The sequence below is a fragment of the Aotus nancymaae genome, unplaced genomic scaffold, assembly GCF_030222135.1.
Source record: "Aotus nancymaae isolate 86718 unplaced genomic scaffold, 86718_ANA_hifiasm-v0.15.2.pri h1tg000036l, whole genome shotgun sequence".
NCBI lineage: Eukaryota > Metazoa > Chordata > Mammalia > Primates > Aotidae > Aotus > Aotus nancymaae.
In genome coordinates, this window is record NW_026988450.1 from 50,541,385 (window position 1) to 50,560,025 (window position 18,641).

The window sequence follows — 18,641 nt, forward strand, 5'->3', positions numbered from 1 at the left end:
TATTTTTTTGAAAAAAAATTTTTTGACTGTACTTTAGGTTCTGGGGTACATGTGCAGATCATGCAGGATTGTTGCATAGGTACACATGTGGCAATGTGGTTTGCTGTCTCCATCCCCCTGTCACCTACATCTGGCATTTCTCCCCATGTCATCCATCCCCGACCTCTCCACACCCCCGCTATCCCTCCCTTGCCCCCTCAATAGACCCCAGTGTGTGATGATCCCCTCCCTGTGTCCATGTGTTCTCATTGTTCAACACCTGCCTTTGAGTGAGAACATGAGATGTTTGACTTTCTGTTCTTGTGTCAGTTTGCTGAGAATGATGGTTTCCAGATTCATCCATGTCCCCTAGCAAGGACACAAACTCATCAATTTTTATGGCTGCATAGTATTCTATGGTGTGTATGTGCCACATTTTCCTTGTCCAGTCTATCCTCAATGGGCATTTGGGTTGGTCTAGGTCTTTGCTATTGTAAACAGTGCTGCTATGAACATATGTATGCATGTGTCTTTGTAATAGAATGATTTATAATCCTTTGGGTATATACCCAGTAATGGGATTGCTGGGTCAAATGGAATTTCTATTTCTAGGTCCTTAAGGAATCGCCACACTGTCTTCCACAATGGTTGAACTAGTTTACACTCCCACCAACCGTGTAAAAGTGTTCCTATTTCTCCACATCCTCTCCAGCATCTGTTGTCTCCAGATTTTTTAATGATCATCATTCCAACTGGCATGAGGTGGTATCTCAATGTGGTTTTGACTTGCATTTCTCTAATAATCTGTGATGATGAGCATTTTGTCATATGTTTGTTGGCCTCGTGTATGTCTTCTTTTGAAAAGTGTCTGTTCATATCCTTCACCCACTTTTGGATGGGTTTTTTTTTTTTTTGTAAATCTGTTTTAGTTCTTTGTAGATTCTGGATATTAGCCCTTTGTCAGATGGGTAGATTGCAGAAATTTTTCCCATTCTGTTGGTTGCCAATTTACTCTAATGATTGTTTCTTTTGCTGTATAGAAGCAGCTCTGGAGTTTAATTAGGTCCCATTTGTCTATTTTTGCTTTCATTGCCAATGCTTTTGGTGTTTTAGTCATGAAGTCCTTGCCTATGCCTATGTCCTGAATGGTTTTGTCTAGGTTTTCTTCTAGGGTTTTTATGGTGTTTTAAGCCTTTAATCCATCTGGAGTTAATTTTAGTGTAAGGTGTCAGGAAGGGGTCCAGTTTCTGCTTTCTACACACTGCTAGCCAGTTTTCCCAACACCATTTATTAAACAGGGAATCCTTTCCCCATTGCTTGTTTTTGTCAGGTTTGTCAAAGATCAGATGGTTGTAGAAGTGTGGCATTGCCTCCAAGGCCTTTGTTCTGTTCCATTGGTCTATATCTCTGTTTTGGTACCAGTACCATGCTGTTTTGATTACTGTAGCCTTGTAGTATAGTTTGAAATCAGGTAGCATGATGTCTCCATCTTTTTTCTTTTTGCTTAGGATTGTCTTGGCTATGCGGGCTCTCTTTTGGCTCCATATGAAGTTTAAGGTGTTTTTTTCCAGTTCTGTGAAGAAGGTCATTGGTAGCTTGATGGGGATAGCATTGAATCTCTAAATTACTTTGGGCAGTATGGCCATTTTCATGATATTGATTCTTCGTAACCATGAGCATGGAATGTTTCTCCATCTGTTTGTGTCCTCTCTTATTTCGTTGAGCAGTGGTTTGTAGTTCTCCTTGAAGAGGTCATTTACATCTTTTGTTAGTTATATTCCTAGGTATTTTATTCTCTTTGTAGCAATTGTGAATGGCAGTTCGTTGTTGATTTGGCTCTCTTTAAGTCTGTTACTGGTGTATTGAAATGCTTGTGATTTCTGCACACTGATTTTGTATCCTGAGACTTTGCTGAAGTTGCCTATCAGTTTAAGGAGATTTTGGGCTGAGATGATAGGGTCTTCTAAATATACAATCATGTCATCTGCAAATAGAGACAATTTGACTTCCTCTTTTCCTAATTGAATTCCCTTTTTTTTTTTTTTGCTTGCCTAATTGCTCTGGCTAGAACTTCCAGTACTACATTGAATAGGAGTGGTGAGAGAGGGCATCCTTGTCTAGTGCCAGATTTCAAAGGGAATGCTTCCAGTTTTTGCCCATTCAGTATAATATTGGCTGTAAGTTTGTCTAAATAGCTTTTATTGTTTTGAGATATGTTCCTTCGATACCTAGTTTATTGAGAGTTTTAGCATAAAGGGCTGTTGAATGTTGTCAAAGGCTTTCTCTGCATGTATTGAGATAATCATGTGGTTTCTGTCTTTGGTTCTGTTTATGTGGTGGATTATGTTTATAGACTTGCGTATGTTGAACCAGCCTTGCATCCCCGGAATGAAGCCTACTTGATTATGGTGGATAAGCTTTTTGATGTGCTATTGCAATTAGTTTGCCAATATTTTGTTGAAGATTTTTGCATCTAGGTTCATCATGGATATTGGCCTGAAGTTTTCTTTTTTTGTTGAGTCTCTGCTGGGTTTTGGTATCAGGATTATCTTGGTTTCATAAAATGATTTGGGAAGGATTCCCTCTTTTTGTATTGTTTGGAATAGTTTCAGAAGGAATGGTACCAGCTTCTCTTTGTACATCTGGTAGAATTCAGCTGTGAACCCATCTGGACCTGGACTTTTTTTGGTTAGTAGGCTATTAATTGCTGCCTCAACTTCAGCCCTTATTACTCGTCTGTTCAAGGTTTCAACTTTTTCCTCGTTTAGGCCTGGGAGGGTGCAAGTGTCCAGGAATTTATCCATTTCTACCAGGTTTACTGGTTTATGTGCATAGAGTTGTTTGTAGTGATCTCTGATTGTAGTTTGTATTTCTGTGGTCAGTGGTGATATCCCCTTTATCATTTTTATTGCATCTATTTGATTCTTCTCCCTTTTCTTTTTTATTAATCTGGCTAGAGGTCTATTTTGTTGATCTTTTCAAAAAAGTAGCTCCTGGATTTATTGATTTTTTTGAAGGGTTTCTTGTGTCTCTGTCTCCTTCAGTTCTGCTCTGATCTTAGTTATTTCTTGTCTTCTGCTAGCTTTTCAGTTTTTTTGATCTTGTTTCTCTAGCTCTTTCAATTTTGATGATAGGGTGTCAATTTTAGATCTTTCCTTGCTTCTTTGGTGGGCATTTATTTCTATAGATTTCCCTCTAGACACTGCTTTAAATGTGTCCCAGAGATTCTAGTACGTTGTGTTTTCATTTTTGTTGGTTTTAAAGAACGTTTTTATTTCTGCCTTCATTTCATTGTTTATCCAGTCCATATTCAGGAGCCAGTTGTTCAGTTTCGATGAAGTTGTGCGGTTTGAGTTAGTTTCTTAATTCTGAGTTCTAACTTGATTGCACTGTGGTCTGAGAGACTGTTATGATTTCCATTCTTTTGCATTTGCTGAGGAGTGATTTACTTTTAATTATGTGGTCAATTTTAGAGTAGGTGCCATGTGGTGCTGAGAAGAATATATATTCTGTGGAGTTGGGGTGGAAATTTCTGTAGATTCTATTAGGTCCACTTGGTCCAGATATGAGTTCAAGTCCTGGATAGCATTGTTAATTTTCTGTCTCACTGATCTAATATTGAGAGTGGAGTGTTAAAGTCTCTCACTATTATTGTGTGGGAGTCTAAGTCTCTTTGCAGGTCATTGAGAACTTGCTTTATGTACCTGGGTGCTCCTGTATTGGATGCATACTTATTTAGGATCATTAGTTCTTCTTGATACATGGATCCTTTTACCATTATGTAATACCCTTCTTTGTCTCTCTTGGTCTTTGCTGGTTTAAAGTCCATTTTATCAGAGACTAAGATTGCAATTCCTGCTTCTTTTTGCTCTCCATTTGCTTGGTAAATCTTCCTCCATCCCTTTATATTGAGCCTATGTGTGTCCTTGCATATGAGATGGGTTTCCTGAATACAGCACACTGATGGGTTTTGACTTTTTATCCAATTTGCCAGTCTGTGTCTTTTGATTGGGGCATTTAGTCCATTTACATTTAAGGTTAATTTTGTTATGTGTGAATATGATCCTGCCATTTTGATGCTAGCTGGATGTTTTACCCATCAGTTGACAAATTTTCTTCATTGTGTCGATGGTCTTTACCATTTGGTGCATTTTTGAAGTGGCTGGTAGTAGTTGTTTCTTTCCTTATTTAGTGCTGCTTTCAGGAGCTCTTGTAAGGCAGGCCTGGTGGTGATGAAATTGCTTGTCCATAAAGGATTTTCTTTCTTCTTTGTTTATGAAGCTTAGTTTCGCTGGATATGAAATTGTAGGTTGAAAGTTCTTTTTTTTTTCTTTTATTTTTTTTTTATTGCATTTTAGGTTTTGGGGTACATGTGAAGAACATGCAAGATTGTTGCATAGGTGCATATGTGGCAGTGTGATGTGCTGCCTTCCTCCCCTTCACCTATATGTGGCATTTCTCCCCATGCTATCGCTCCCCAACTCCCCACCCCCCGCTGTCCCTCCCCTATTTACCCCCAACAGACCCCAGTGTGTAGTGCTCCCCTCCCTGTGTCCATGTGTTCTCATTGTTCAACACCCGTCTATGAGTGAGAACATGTGGTGTTTGATTTTGTGTTCTTGTGTCAGTTTGCTGAGAATGATGGTTTCCAGCTTCATCCATGTCCCTACAAAGGATGCGAACTCATCGTTTTTGATGGCTGCATAATATTCCATGGTGTATATGTGCCACATTTTCCCTATCCAGTCTATCATCGATGGGCATTTGGGTTGGTTCCAGGTCTTTGCTATTGTAAACTGTGCTGCAATGAACATTTGTGTGCATGTGTCCTTATAGTAGAATGATTTATAATTCTTTGGATATATACCCAGTAATGGGATTGCTGGGTTAAATGGAATTTCTATTTCTAGGTCCTTGAGGAATCGCCACACTGTCTTCCACAATGGTTGAACTAATTTACACTCCCACCAACAGTGTAAAAGTGTTCCTATTTCTCCACATCCTCTCTAGCATCTGTTGTCTCCAGATTTTTTAATGATCGCCATTCTAACTGGCATGAGATGGTATCTCAATGTAGTTTTGATTTGCATTTCTCTAATACCAGTGATGATGAGCATTTTTTCATATGTTTGTTGGCCTCATGTATGTCTTCTTTTGTAAAGTATCTCTTCATATCCTTTGCCCACTTTTGAATGGGCTTGTTTTTTTCTTGTAAATCTGTTTTAGGTCGTTGTAAATTCTGGATATCAGCCCTTTGTCAGATGGGTAAGCTGCAAAAATTTTTTCCCATTCTGTTGGTTGCCGATTCACTCTAATGACTGTTTCTTTAGCCGTGCAGAAGCTGTGGAGTTTGATTAGGTCCCATTTGTCTATTTTGGCTTTTGTTGTCAATGCTTTTGGTGTTTTGGTCATGAAGTCCTTGCCTATGCCTATGTCCTGAATGGTTTTGCCTAGGTTTTCTTCTAGGATTTTTATGGTGTTAGGTCTTATGTTTAAGTCCTTAATCCATCTGGAGTTAATTTTAGTGTAAGGTGTCAGGAAGGGGTCTAGTTTCTGCTTTCTGCATATGGCTAGCCAGTTTTCCCAACACCACTTATTAAACAGGGAATCCTTTCCCCATTGCTTATTTTTGTCAGGTTTGTCAAAGATCGGATGGCTGTAGATATGTTGTGCTGCCTCCGAGGCCTCTGTTCCATTCCATTGGTCTATATCTCTGTTTTGGTACCAGTACCATGCTGTTTTGATTACTGTAGCCTTGTAGTATAGTTTGATGTCCAGTAGTGTGATGCCTCCCACTTTGTTCTTTTTGCTTAGAATTGACTTGGCTATGTGGGCTCTCTTTTGGTTCCATATGAAGTTTAAGGTGGTTTTTTCCAGTTCTGTGAAGAAGGTCATTGGTAGCTTGATGGGGATAGCGTTGAATCTGTAAATTACTTTGGGCAGTATGGCCATTTTCACGATATTGATTCTTCCTAACCATGAACATGGAATGTTTCTCCCTCTGTTTGTGTCCTCTCTTATTTCGTTGAGCAGCGGTTTGTAGTTCTCCTTGAAGAGGTCCTTTATGTTCCTTGTTAGTTGTATTCCTAGGTATTTTCTTCTCTTTGTAGCAATTGTGAATGGCAGTTCGTTCTTGATTTGGCTCTCTTTAAGTCTGTTATTGGTGTATAGGAATGCTTCTGATTTATGCACATTGATTTTGTATCCTGAGACTTTGCTGAAGTTGCTTATCAGTTTCAGGAGATTTTGGGCTGAGACGATGGGGTCTTCTAGATATACAATCATGTCATCTGCAAATAGAGACAATTTGACTTCCTCTTTTCCTAATTGAATACCCTTTATTTATTTTTCTTGCCTGATTGCTCTGGCTAGAACTTCCAGTAGTATATTGAATAGGAGTGGTGAGAGAGGGCATCCTTGTCTAGTGCCAGATTTCAAAGGGAATGCTTCCAGTTTTTGCCCATTCAGTATGATATTGGCTGTTGGTTTGTTGTAAATAGCTTTTATTATTTTGAGATACATTCCGTCAATACCTAGTTTATTGAGGGTTTTTAGCATAAAGGGCTGTTGAATTTTGTCAAAGGCCTTCTCTGCATCAATTGAGATAATCATGTGGTTTTTGTCTTAGGTTCTGTTTATGTGGTGAATTACATTTATAGACTTGTGTATGTTGAACCAGCCTCGCATCCCCAGGATGAATCCTACTTGATCATGGTGGATAAGCTTTTTGATGTGCTGTTGCAATCGGCTTGCCAGTATTTTATTGAAGATTTTTGCATCTAGGTTCATCATGGATATTGGCCTGTATTTTTCTTTTCTTTTGAGTCTCTGCCGGGTTTTGGTATTAGGATGCTGTTGGTCTCATAAAATGATTTGGGAAGGATTCCCTCTTTTTGGGTTATTTGGAATAGTTTCAGAAGGAATGATACCAGTTCCTCTTTGTATGTCTGGTAGAATTCGGCTGTGAACCCATCTGGACCTGGGCTTTTTTTGGGTGGTAGGCTCTTAATTGCTTCCTCGACTTCAGACCTTGTTATTGGTCTATTCAGGGTTTCGGCTTCTTCCTGGTTTAGGCTTGGGAGGAGGCAACTGTCCAGGAATTTATCCATTTCTTTCAGGTTTTCTAGTTTATGTGCATAGAGTTGTTTGTAATAATCTCTGATGATGGTTTGAGTATCTGTGGAATCTGTGGTGATATCCCCTTTATCATTTTTTATTGCATCTATTTGGTTATTCTCTCTTTTCTTTTTTATTAATCTGGCTAGTGGTCTATTTTGTTGATCTTTTCAAAAAACCAGCTCCTGGATTTATTGATTTTTTGAAGAGTTTTTCGTGTCTCTATCTCCTTCAGTTCTGCTCTCATCTTAGTTATTTCTTGTCTTCTGCTAGCTTTTGAGTTTTTTTGATCTTGCTCCTCTAGCTCTTTCAATTTTGACGATAGGGTGTCAATTTTAGATCTCTCCTTGTTTCTCATGTGGGCACTTATTGCTATATATTTTCCTCTAGAGACTGCTTTAAATGTGTCCCAGAGATTCTGGTATGTGGTGTCTTCATTCTCATTGGTTTCAAAGAACATCTTTATTTCTCCTTTCATTTCATTGTTTATCCAGTCAACATTCAGGAGAAAGTTGTTCAGTTTCCATGAAGCTGTGCAGTTCTGGGTTGGTTTCTGAATTCTGAGTTCTAACTTGATTGCACTGTGGTCTGAGAGACTGTTTGTTATGGTTTCCGTTCTTTGCATTTGCTGAGGAGTGATTTACTTCCAATTATGTGGTCAATTTTAGAGTAGGTGTGATGTGGTGCTGAGAAGAATGTATATTCTGTGGATTTGGGGTGGAGAGTTCTGTAAATGTCTATTAGGTTTGCTTGTTCCAGGTCTGAGTTCAAGTCCTGGATATCCTTGTTAATTTTCTGTCTCGTTGATCTGTCTAATATTGACAGTGGAGTGTTAAAGTCTCCCACTATTATTGTGTGGGAGTCTAAGTCTCTTTGTAAGTCATTAAGAACTTGCCTTATGTATCTGGGTGCTCCTGTATTAGGTGCATATATATTTAGGATCGTTAGCTCTTCTTGTTGCATTGATCCTTTTACCATTATGTAATATCCTTCTTTATCTCTTTTGATGTTTGTTGCTTTAAAGTCTATTTTATCAGAGATGAGAATTGCCACTCCTGCTTTTTTTTTGCTCTCCATTTGCTTGGTAAATCTTCCTCCATCCCTTTATTTTGAGCCTTTGTGTATCCTTGCATGTGAGATGGGTTTCCTGGATACAGCTCACTGATGGGTTTTGGCTTTTTATCCTATTTGCCAGTCTGTGTCTTTCGATTGGGGCATTTAGTCCATTTACTTTTAGGGTTAATATTGTTATGTGTGAACTTGATACTGCCATTTTGATGCTAGCCGGCTGTTTTGCCCATTGGTTGATGCAGATTCTTCATTGTGTTGATGCTCTTTACCATTTGGTATGCTTTTGGAGTGGCTGGTACTGGTTGTTCTTTTCTATGTGTAGTGCCTCTTTCAGTAGCTCTTGTAAGGCAGGTCTGGTGGTGATGAAATCTCTGAGTACTTGCTTGTTCACAAAGGACTTTATTTTTCCTTCACTTATGAAGCTTAGTTTGGCTGGATATGTAATTCTGGGTTGAAAGTTCTTTTCTTTAAGGATGTTGAATATCGGCCCCACTCTCTTCTGGCTTGTAGGGTTTCTGCTGAGAGATCTGCTGTGAGTCTGATGGGCTTCCCTTTGTGGGTAACCTGACCTTTCTCTCTGGCTGCCCTTAGCATTTTCTCCTTCATTTCAACTCTGGTGAATCTGACGATTATGTGCCTTGGGGTTGCTCTTCTTGAGGAATATCTTTGTGGTGTTCTCTGTATTTCCTGGACTTGAATATTGGCCTGCCTTGCTAGGTTGGGGAAGTTTTCCTGGATAATACCCTGAAGAGTATTTTCCAGTTTGGATTCATTCTCTTCGTCACATTCAGGTACACCTATATCAAATGTAGATTAGGTCTTTTCACATAGTCCCATATTTCTTGTTGACTTTGTTCATTCCTTTTTACCCTGTTTTATCTAATCTTGCCTTCTCATTTTATTTCTTTGAGTTGATCTTCGACCTCTGATATCCTTTCTTCTGCTTGGTCAATTTGGCTGTTGAAACTGGTGCATGCTTTGTGAAGTTCTCGTGTTGTGTTTTTCAGCTCCATCAATTCGCTTATATTCCTCTCTAAGTTGTCCATTCTCGTTAGCATTTCATTAAATCTTTTTTCAAGGTTCTTAGTTTCTTTGCATTGGGTTAGAACATATTCTTTTAGCTCATGGAAGTTTCTTATTACCCACTTTCTGAAGGCTGATTCTGTCATTTCATCACACTCATTCTCCATCCAGTCTTGTTCCCTTGCTGGTGAGGAGTTGTGATCCCTTGTAGGAGGAGAGGTGTTCTGGTTCTGGGTGTTTTCATGCTTTTTGTGCTGGTTTCTTCCCACCTTTGTGGATTTATCCACCTGTCAACTTTGTAGTTGTTGACTTTCTGACTGAGTCTCTGAGTGGACGTCCTGTTTGTTGATGATGAAGTTATTTCTGTTTCTTAGTTTTCCTTTTAACTGTCTGGCCTCTCTGCTGTAGGACTGCTAAGGTCCACTCCAGGCTCTGCTTGCCTGGGGATCCCTTGCAGCAGCTGCTGAACAGTAAAGGTTGCTACCAGTTTCTTTTTCTGCTTTGTCCCAGAAGGATACCTGCCAAATGTCAGTCTGAGCTCTCCTTTATGAGGTGACTCTTTGGATATATGGGGGTCAGGGAGCTGCTTGAGGAACCAGTCTGTCCTTTATAGTAGCTCAAGTGCTGAGCTGAGAGCCCCATTGTTCATTCAGAGCTGCTGGGCAGGTAAGTTTAAATCTGCAGCAGCAGAACTCATAAACCCCTTTTTTTCACCAGGTGTTCTGTCCCAGGAGTTAGTTAGGGCTTTATGAGTTTCTGCTGTGCCGCTGCCTTTTTTTTTTTCTTCAGGGGTGCCCTACCCACATGAGGCAGCCTAGTCCCTCTCAGCCTGCAGAGGCTTTGCTGAGCTGCTGTGGGCTCTGCCCAGCTACTGTGTGAACTTCCCTGCAGTCCTGTTTATATGGGCGTAGTTAGAACTGCCTTGGCAATGGTGGCCCACCTCTGTAATGACGGACTCTCTCTGTAATGGCAGGTTGCCTCGGCTACGGCAGGCTGCCTCAGGAATGGCGGACTGCCTCTGTAGTGGTGGACGCCCCTCCCCCACAGAGCTGGACCGTCCCGGGTTCAGCTGTGCTTGCTGTGAAACTCTCTACCCAGAGCGTTTCCAATTGCTGTTTTTTTTGTTTTTGTTTTTGTTTTTGTGGGGGTGGGACCAGCAGGGCCTGATCACCTGGCTCCCTGCCTCAGAGCCTTTTGTTTTTTAGTTGAACGGTCGGCTCTCTCCCAGGTGTCCTGGTCGCCTGTTGAATAGGCGCCAAGATCTGTGTGATTTCTCATGCGGCGACCCACTGCACCGGCTGAAACCGTGGCTCTGGGATTCGTGGCGCTTTTTTGCCTGGGAATCTCCTGGCCTGGCTCCCTGTTTCAGCTCCCCTTGCTGGCTAAGTAAGGACACAGTCCTGTTTACTCTGCACTGGGAACTGCTGCGCCGGGGCGCAGGCAAAACAGCCGCGCCGGCCAAAACAGCCGCCCTGGTGACCCATGGGGCTCCTCCGCCTGGGAATCTCCTGGTCTGTGGGCAATAAAAATCCGTCTGGAAATGCGGCGTCCATTCACCCTCTGCACTTTCACTGGGAGCTGGAATCCTGAGCTGTTCCTAACCGGCCATCTTGGATCTTCCCCTGAAAGTTCTTTTATTTAAGGATGTTGAATATTGGCCCCCACTCTCTTCTGGCTTGTAGGGTTTCTTCAGAGAGATCCGCTGTGTGTCTGATGGGCTTCCCTTTGTGGGTAACCCGACCTTTCTCTCTTAGCATTTTCTCCTTCATTTCAACCCTGGTGAATCTGACAATTATGTGCCTTGGGGTTGCTCTTCTTGAGGAATATCTCTGTGGTGTTTTCTGTATTTCCTGGACTTCAGTGTTGGCCTGCCTTGCTAGGTTGGGGAAGTTCTCCTGGATAATATCCTGAAGAGTGTTTTCCAGCTTGGATTCATTCTCTCTGTCACATTCAGGTACACCTATCAAACATAGATTAGGTCTTTTCACATAATCCCATACTTCTTGGAGGCGTTGTTCATTTCTTTTCACTCTTTTTTCTCTATTCTTGCCTTCTTGTTTTATTTCATTGAGTTGATCTTCAATCTCTGATATCCTTTCTTCTGCTTGGTCATTTTGGCTACTGAAACTTGTATATGCTTCGTGAAGTTCTCATGCTGTGTTTTTCAGCTCCATCAAGTCATTTATATTCTTCTCTAAGCTGTTTATTCTAGTTAGCATCTCATCTAATCTTTTTTCTAGGTTCTTAGTTTCTTTGCATTGGGTTAGCACATGTTCTTTTAGCTCAGAGAAGTTTGTTATTACCCACCTTCTGAAGCCTGTTTCTGTCAATTCATCAGATTCATTCTCCATCCATCTTTGATCCCTAGCTGGTGAGGAGTTGTGATCCCTTGGAGAAGGAGAGGCATTCTTGTTTTTGGTGTTTTCATCCTTTTTGCACTGGTTTCTTCCCATCTTAGTGGCTTTATCTACCTGTGGTCTTTGTAGTTGGTGACTTTCAGATGGGTTCTCTGAGTGGACGTCCTTTTTGTTGATGTTGAAGCTATTCCTTTCTGCTTCTTAGTTTTCCTTCTAACAGTCAGGCCCCTCTGCTGCAGGACTGCTGGAGGTCCACGCCAGACCTTGCTTGCCTGGGGATCACCTGCAGGGGCTGCAGAACAGCAAAGGTTGCCGCCAGTTTCTTCCCCTGCTATCTTCGTCCCAGAAGGCTACCCACCAGATGTCAGCCTGAGCTCTCCTTTATGAGGTGTGTCTTTAGGTATATAGGGGTCAGGGAGCTGCTTGAGGAGACTGTCTATCCCTTATAGGAGCTCAAGTGCTGTGCTGGGAGCTCCATTGTTCTGTGCAGAACTGCCGGGCAGGTACTTCTAAGTCTGCTGCAGCGGAACTCATAACTGCCTCTTTTCCCAGGTGCTCTATCCTAGGAAGGTCGGCTTTATTTCTAAGTTCCTGTCATGCTGCTGACTTTTTCATAGATGCCCTGCCCTGCGCAGAGTATTCTAGTCACAGTTTGCCAGCAGGGGTGTTGCTGAGCTGCCACAGGCTCTGCCCAGCTGCTGTGTGAAATGCCTCAGTAGTGGGGGACGCACTTCCTCCCACTGAGCTGGACCATCCTGGGTCCAGCTGTGCTTCTGCAAAACTCTCAATCCAGAGTGTTTCAGATTGCTTGTTTTGTGGGGGTGGTACCCGCCAAGCCTGATCGCCTGGCTCCCTGTCTCAGCCCCCTTCCTTTCAGTTGAATGGGTGGCTCTGTCTCCCAGGCATTCCAGGTGCTAGTTGAAATGGCTGCCCAGACTTGTGTGAGTTTCTGTGCACCAACCCAGCAGTGGCTGAAAACGCTGCACTGAAAACTTGTGGCACTTTTCGGCCCAGGAATCTTCTGGTCTGTGGGCAGTGAACACTTGTTTGGAAATGCAGTGAGCCCTCACCCTCTGCACTGTTCCTATTCAGGCATCTTGGATCTCAAAATGCATTTATTATTTTTTATTTATTTGTAGAGCTGATCCCCTCCAAGCTTTGCATTCTGGCCGTTTTTTATGAGTCCTGCCCTGTCCACATCGTAGTTAGAATGGTGATAATTTCTTCTGGCTTGGAATGGCACAAGGGAAGGGAGATAGATAGATAGGCATGGTCTCTGAAGACTTGGCAATCTCTCAGTGGTTGGCTCTGGGAGGCAGCAGCTGGAGGTAGCAGGGGCAGACCTGGAGCTCAGCAGGACTCTGGCTTTCTCTCGTTAACTGTCTGCATGCTTCAGAGTTGGCTCCTAGGAGAAGTTGCCTGTGGGCCCAGATTTTTCTCTTCAAATCAGAGGCCAAAGGTTAGATTCCAAGAGCATCAGGCAAGCAAAAATCTAAGGGTAGGAGACTCTAGGTGAGGTCTGCTCTGTTCTAGGCAGGGAGGGGTGCAGGTGGCATCAATCCTGGGGTCCAGCAGCCAAGAACTGAGCTGAAGCACCCAGTCTCTTGGTTGGGCTAAGATTCCTCTGACAGCTGTGAACTTACAGCCCCTCTTCCTTCTTCCATCTATGGCTCCCACCCCCTCCCCTCACCCCAACCTTTGAAAATTATTTAATTTTAAAAACAGGGCTTTTCCTTAGAAAGGCACAGGTCTTTAGCAGTGAGTTGAGTTCTGAGAATGGTAACTCAGTCAGGGCTCTGCAATCCCATAGCAGCAAAGTTCCAATGGAAAGCCCCTAATTCACTGCCTATGATCAACACAGAGTTAGGGCTTTATCCTATGACATCTGATCTTCTCCCATCCCTTAGCCCTATCCTACAGAGGTGTCTGGACCTAGAGCACAGCACAAACCCATTGTGGTCCCTTGAGCACCAGTAAAACCTGCAGTTTAACATCAGCAAGTTAATTAACTATTAAAATAACCCTGTGCTTGTTTCGTCACAACTATTCATTGTGAATCAAAGCAAATAAGGGGACACAGGATGTATCAGAATGGAATGGCATCTTTGTGGAGGAAACAAAGCAAGCAGATTGGCCTGTACCACACAAATCCATATTTGCAGGCAGCTATATCTGGGCAGGGGACAAAAAGAGACAGACGCTCTCTCTACTGTGAAGCCTTCTGCTGTTCTATAGATCAGTGCTAGGTGGGGTATGCAAGTGCATGTGCACATGGTTAACAAGAATTGCAGGGGGCCTCTGAACAGATCAGGTGAGCTGATGATAATAACAGCAAGGGCTACAGAGCCTGGCCCTGAGCTGAGCACTTTAAACTCGGGTATAACATTTAAATGGGGTTGCCAGATCTGGCAAACTAAATACAGGACTCTCCTGAATTTCAGATAAACAGCAAGTTACTTTTTTAGTTTGGCATACTAATACTAAACAATTATTTGCTGTTTATCTGAAATTCACAGATAATTGGGCCTTCTGTATTCTATCTGGCAATTTAAGATCTAAAATCCTTCTGTTCTTACATTTGAAATTCAACCCTCTTTTTCACTTTGTTGGGTTTGAATTGTGGGTGGCACCATCGGGGTGGGAACCTGCTGGGCACCTTACTCCCTCACTGCTACCCCTGGTACCCCAATGACTGAGGGAGCCCACTTTCTCTCACTGCATGCACAGGAGACCCCAACAAAACCCCTTTGTTATTCTGTTATTCTACCCAGATACCAAGAGCTTTCACTGTTTCAGTGAAAAATACCGACAGCTTTCACTGTTTCAGCTGGAGTGAAAGTTGTCGGTAACTGGGTAGAATAACAGAATAACAACCCTCTCTCCATTCTGATGAACTAGACTGCAGGGACCCAGAATGCTGTGGCCTAGGCCTGTCCTGAGGATTGGTCTGTGCTAACAATGGTTTCTCGGGTCCTTCCATTCTTGCCCCACAAGACCCATTCTATTTTCTTGGAGGTAGAAGATGACCTACAAGGAGGATAGAAAAGACTAGAAATAAGGCATTTCCCCTAATTCTAGGCTCAGCTCTCCTGTGGCCACCTGGCTTTCTCCCCTCCTACCCACTCAGGATCCTTGGAGGATGAGCCACTGGCATGAAGGGCCTCGAGCAGCATTTCCCAGTCTGGACTCACTCCCCGCATCCTTCCAGCAGCCCCCATTTCCTACCGTCTCTATTAGTGTCCATCTGGCGGAAGATCTTTTCTGTTCTTTTTTCTGGGGTTGACTCATCTTCAGGCATTTTCATTACGGAGGAAACCATCTTATAGATTGCCTGGGGACAGAAGCCACATGGTGGTAAAACAAAGACAGTATGGCACACAATAGGCCTCTCATTAAACCTCCCAAATGCAGGGGTGAATGCGGAAGGGAATGTCCCCATCTGCATTGGACCTAGTCCCATCCCTATTGACTGGTATAAGACGTGGAGGTGCAGGTAGAAGAAGCCAGGCACGCAAAGCTTGTTCTCCTCCAGTGAGGACCTTCAGGAGGGACAACCAGCAGGAAGACCCACTAGACCCCTCTGACTCCAATGGCTTTTGTTTTTCGAGACAGAGTCTCATTCTGTCATCCAGGCTGGAGTGTAGTGGCACGCTTATGGCTCATGCAGGCTCCATCTCATAGGCTCAAGAAATCCTCCCAACTTAGCCTCCCAAGTGGCTAGGACTACAGGTACACCCCACCACACCTTACTAATTTCTTTCTGTAGCGATGAGATCTCACTATGTCGTCCAGACTTGTCTTGAATTCCTGGGCTCAAGCTTCTCCTACCTTGGCCTCCCAAAGTGCTGGGATTACAGGCATGAGCCACCACTCCCAGCTGTCTCCACTGTTAATGTGCATACAAATCCCCTGGGAATCTTGTTAAAATGCAGAATCTGATTGGGTAGTGCCAGGAGAAGAGGTGGGGCTGAGAGTCTGTTTTTCTAATGAGCTCCAGTGTGATGCTGCTGTTCTGTGGACATTGCTTTGAGAAGCAAGGTCCCCACTTTGAGGAGCAAGGCTGACTGTTCCTCAGGCCAGAGAGGCAAGTGGATCCCTATCATGGACCCTTGAGGGTCCACAATGACCCCCTCAAGGATGATAAACATGCGACACTCTGTAAGTGCATGCCATGTCTTCCCCCAGGCAGACTTCCAGTCCATTCCAGTGCTTTCCTCCGTGTGTGGCAATGGTCTCATGTTCCTTCTCAGCAAGCTCCCAGGTAGTCCTGAGATGGAAACCACCTGCCATCAGAGCTCTGAGTTATTACACAACCTCAGGCCTGAGCTAAAGTGAGTACAGCTACGAGATCTGATAGGCGAAAGAGGATTCTGTGGAAAGAGTTTTGTAAGCACTACTGAAACTATCACTTCCCTTCCTGTGACCTCCATGTGGGACTCAGTAAGAGCCCAAAGGCCTCTGTGGTCAAAGGTAGGTTTTATTTGGGAAGAGAAAAAGAAAGTCATTGTTTTTATTCCCAGATTATGACTTTGCTAATCAGAGTCACTTTGGGCATCTTAGCCCTAGGGACAAGTTTTAGAAAAAACAGATTTTGCCAGGGAGTAGGAAGAAAATTCCAGAAAGTTCTGGATCTCTAGGGGCAGCAAGGCAGGTGGAGAGGACAGAGAAAGGAAGGCAGCTAAGGGGAGTCGCCTCCAGATGGGAAAGGCAAGAGCAGAAAAAGACACTGAAATTTCAACCAAGCTGCTTTCCAGTCTTGCTCAGGACCAACCCTGCCAGAAGTCCCTAACATGTTCTGGATAAAGTGGGGTAAGTTTTCTTATCTCAGTCAAAATAAGAATGAAAATGGACTCACCCACTGTGCTGGCCCTTAGGCTGATCCTGTCCCTCAGGCATGTCTCTGGACAGGCTCCCAGAGTCTGTCTCAAACCACCCAATGTGCTTACTGAACTCCAGAGCCTTCCATCATCTTTCCTTCTTCTACTGCTATGTGTAATCTCCCTCCCTCTGAGCTAGCAAAGGGTTCCACCCCAACCTCTCTTGTATCACTTCATTCCATTTACCCTGAACTGTTACCCAGGATGTTTTCCTTTTAGATATGAGGGTGGCAATCACATCTGGCTATTTTTTGAACCCCAGATAGTGCCTAACATAGGGTCTTGAATAAAGTCAACCTCACTTAGTTTACAGAATTCATTCAAGAATAACTGTCCCCAAGTTGGCCTCTCTCATTCTTTCTCCTTTCTCACTTTTCTTTTGCTCTGCTCCTCTTTATAAAGTTCCCCTTTATCCTTTTATGTTTTTTCCAGTTTCCTCTTTTCTGCTCCCTCTCTTCATATAATTAAACATATTCATGTGAAACCCCTTAAAGATTTTTAATGTGTCAAAAGCTTTGAGCTTTTCCCTTAGAAATCATGCAAATCCACTCACCATTGCAGATGATCTCAGAGGTTTGGGGATTTAGCAGCCGATCCACAGACCCCAGGTTATGGAAACCCCTCCTCTTAGGTGACTGCCTCTTCATGCATCCACTCACTCAGTCATTCATCAAATATGCATAAACAACTATTGTGTACCAGTAGTTGTTTTACCGACCTAATCCTTTCCCTCATGGGTTTTGCTGTGAACTAAGGCAGACATTAGTAAAATAAATAAATAAACATAAAACCGTTGTTGAAAAAAGTGCTAGAAAAGAGAGTGCATGGCTTCTGCGATGATTGATACAGTGGGAGAGTTAGGCTTTGCCAGAAGGGTTAGGGTAGGCTTCTCTGAGGACTGACGATTGAGCAAAGACACAAAGCACAGGGCTTAACGAAGTCAAGGGTGAGGGAAACACCATGTGGAAGCCCAGGGTGGGAGCAGGGCAAGGAGGTCACAGAGTGTGGGGGCATATGGTACAGGATGTGGCTCTAAAGCAACCAGGGACAGACCACTGAGGCCTCACAGACGATGTTTACGGATCTATATTTCTGCAATGAGAAACAAAAGATGGAAGTGACATTAAATTTGATTTTCCTTTTCGTGTTCATTTCCCAAATTTACCTCTGTTCCCTTCCTTATTTGCAGCCAGTGGTGTTCAGAGAATTGAAAACTAGCCATTTGCAATGTACCAGAATCTCTGGGATATTGCTAAAGTAGTGTTAGGAGGGAAATTTATAGCACTAAATGCCCACATCAGATAGCTAGAAGGATCTCAAATCAACACCCTAATGTCACAATTAAAAGAGCTAGAGAAGCAAGAGAAAACAAATCCAAAAGCTAGCAGAAGACAAGAAATAACCGAGATTAGAGCAGAACTAAAGGAAACAGAGAAACAAAAAAATCCTTCAAAAAAAATCAGTGAATCCAGGAACTGTTTTTTTTTTTTTTTTTTAATTAACAAAACAGACCACTAGCTAGACTAATAAAGAAGAAAAAAGAGAAGAATCAAATAAACACAATAAAAAATGATAAAGGGGATATCACCACTGACCCCACAGAAATATAAACTACCATCAGAGAATACTATAAACACCTCTATGCAAATAAACTAGAAAATCTAGAAGAAATGTATAAATTCCAAGACACATACACCCTCCCAAGACTGAACTAGGAACAAGCTGAATCCCTGAATAGACCAATAACAAGTTCTGAAATTTAGGCAGTAATTAATAGACTACCAACCAAAAAAAGCCTAGGACCAGATGGATGCACAGCCAAATTCTACCAGAGGTACAAAGAGGAGCTAGTGCCATTCCTTCTGAAACTATTTCAAACAATTGAAAAGGAAGGACTCCTCCCTAACTCATTTGATGAGGCCAGTATCATTTTGATACCAAAACCTGGGAGATAATACAAAAAAAAAAAAAAGAAAACTTCAGGCCAGTATCCTTAATGATTATTGATGCAAAAATCCTCAACAAAATACTGGCAAACCAAATCCAGTAGCACATCAAACAGCTTATCCACCACAATCAAATTGGCTTCATCCCTGGGATTCAAGGCTGGTTCAACACATGCAAATCAATAAACATAATCCATCATATAAACAGAACCAATGACAAAAACCACATGATCATCTCAATAGATCAGAAAAGTCCTTTGATAAAATTCAAC

The 18,641-nt window shown here is 42.6% G+C and overlaps 1 protein-coding gene across 2 annotated transcripts in view; it reads right to left on the minus strand.

Moving 5' to 3' along the window:
- Window positions 1–18,641, minus strand: part of NCALD (neurocalcin delta) — a 248,214-nt gene that overhangs the window by 3,978 nt on the left and 225,595 nt on the right. For both annotated transcript variants that reach the window (XM_012455855.2, XM_012455856.2), the window contains one exon: window positions 14,772–14,877. In XM_012455855.2, the coding sequence (XP_012311278.1) occupies window positions 14,772–14,877 (106 nt within the window). The remainder of the gene's footprint in view (window positions 1–14,771; window positions 14,878–18,641) is intronic.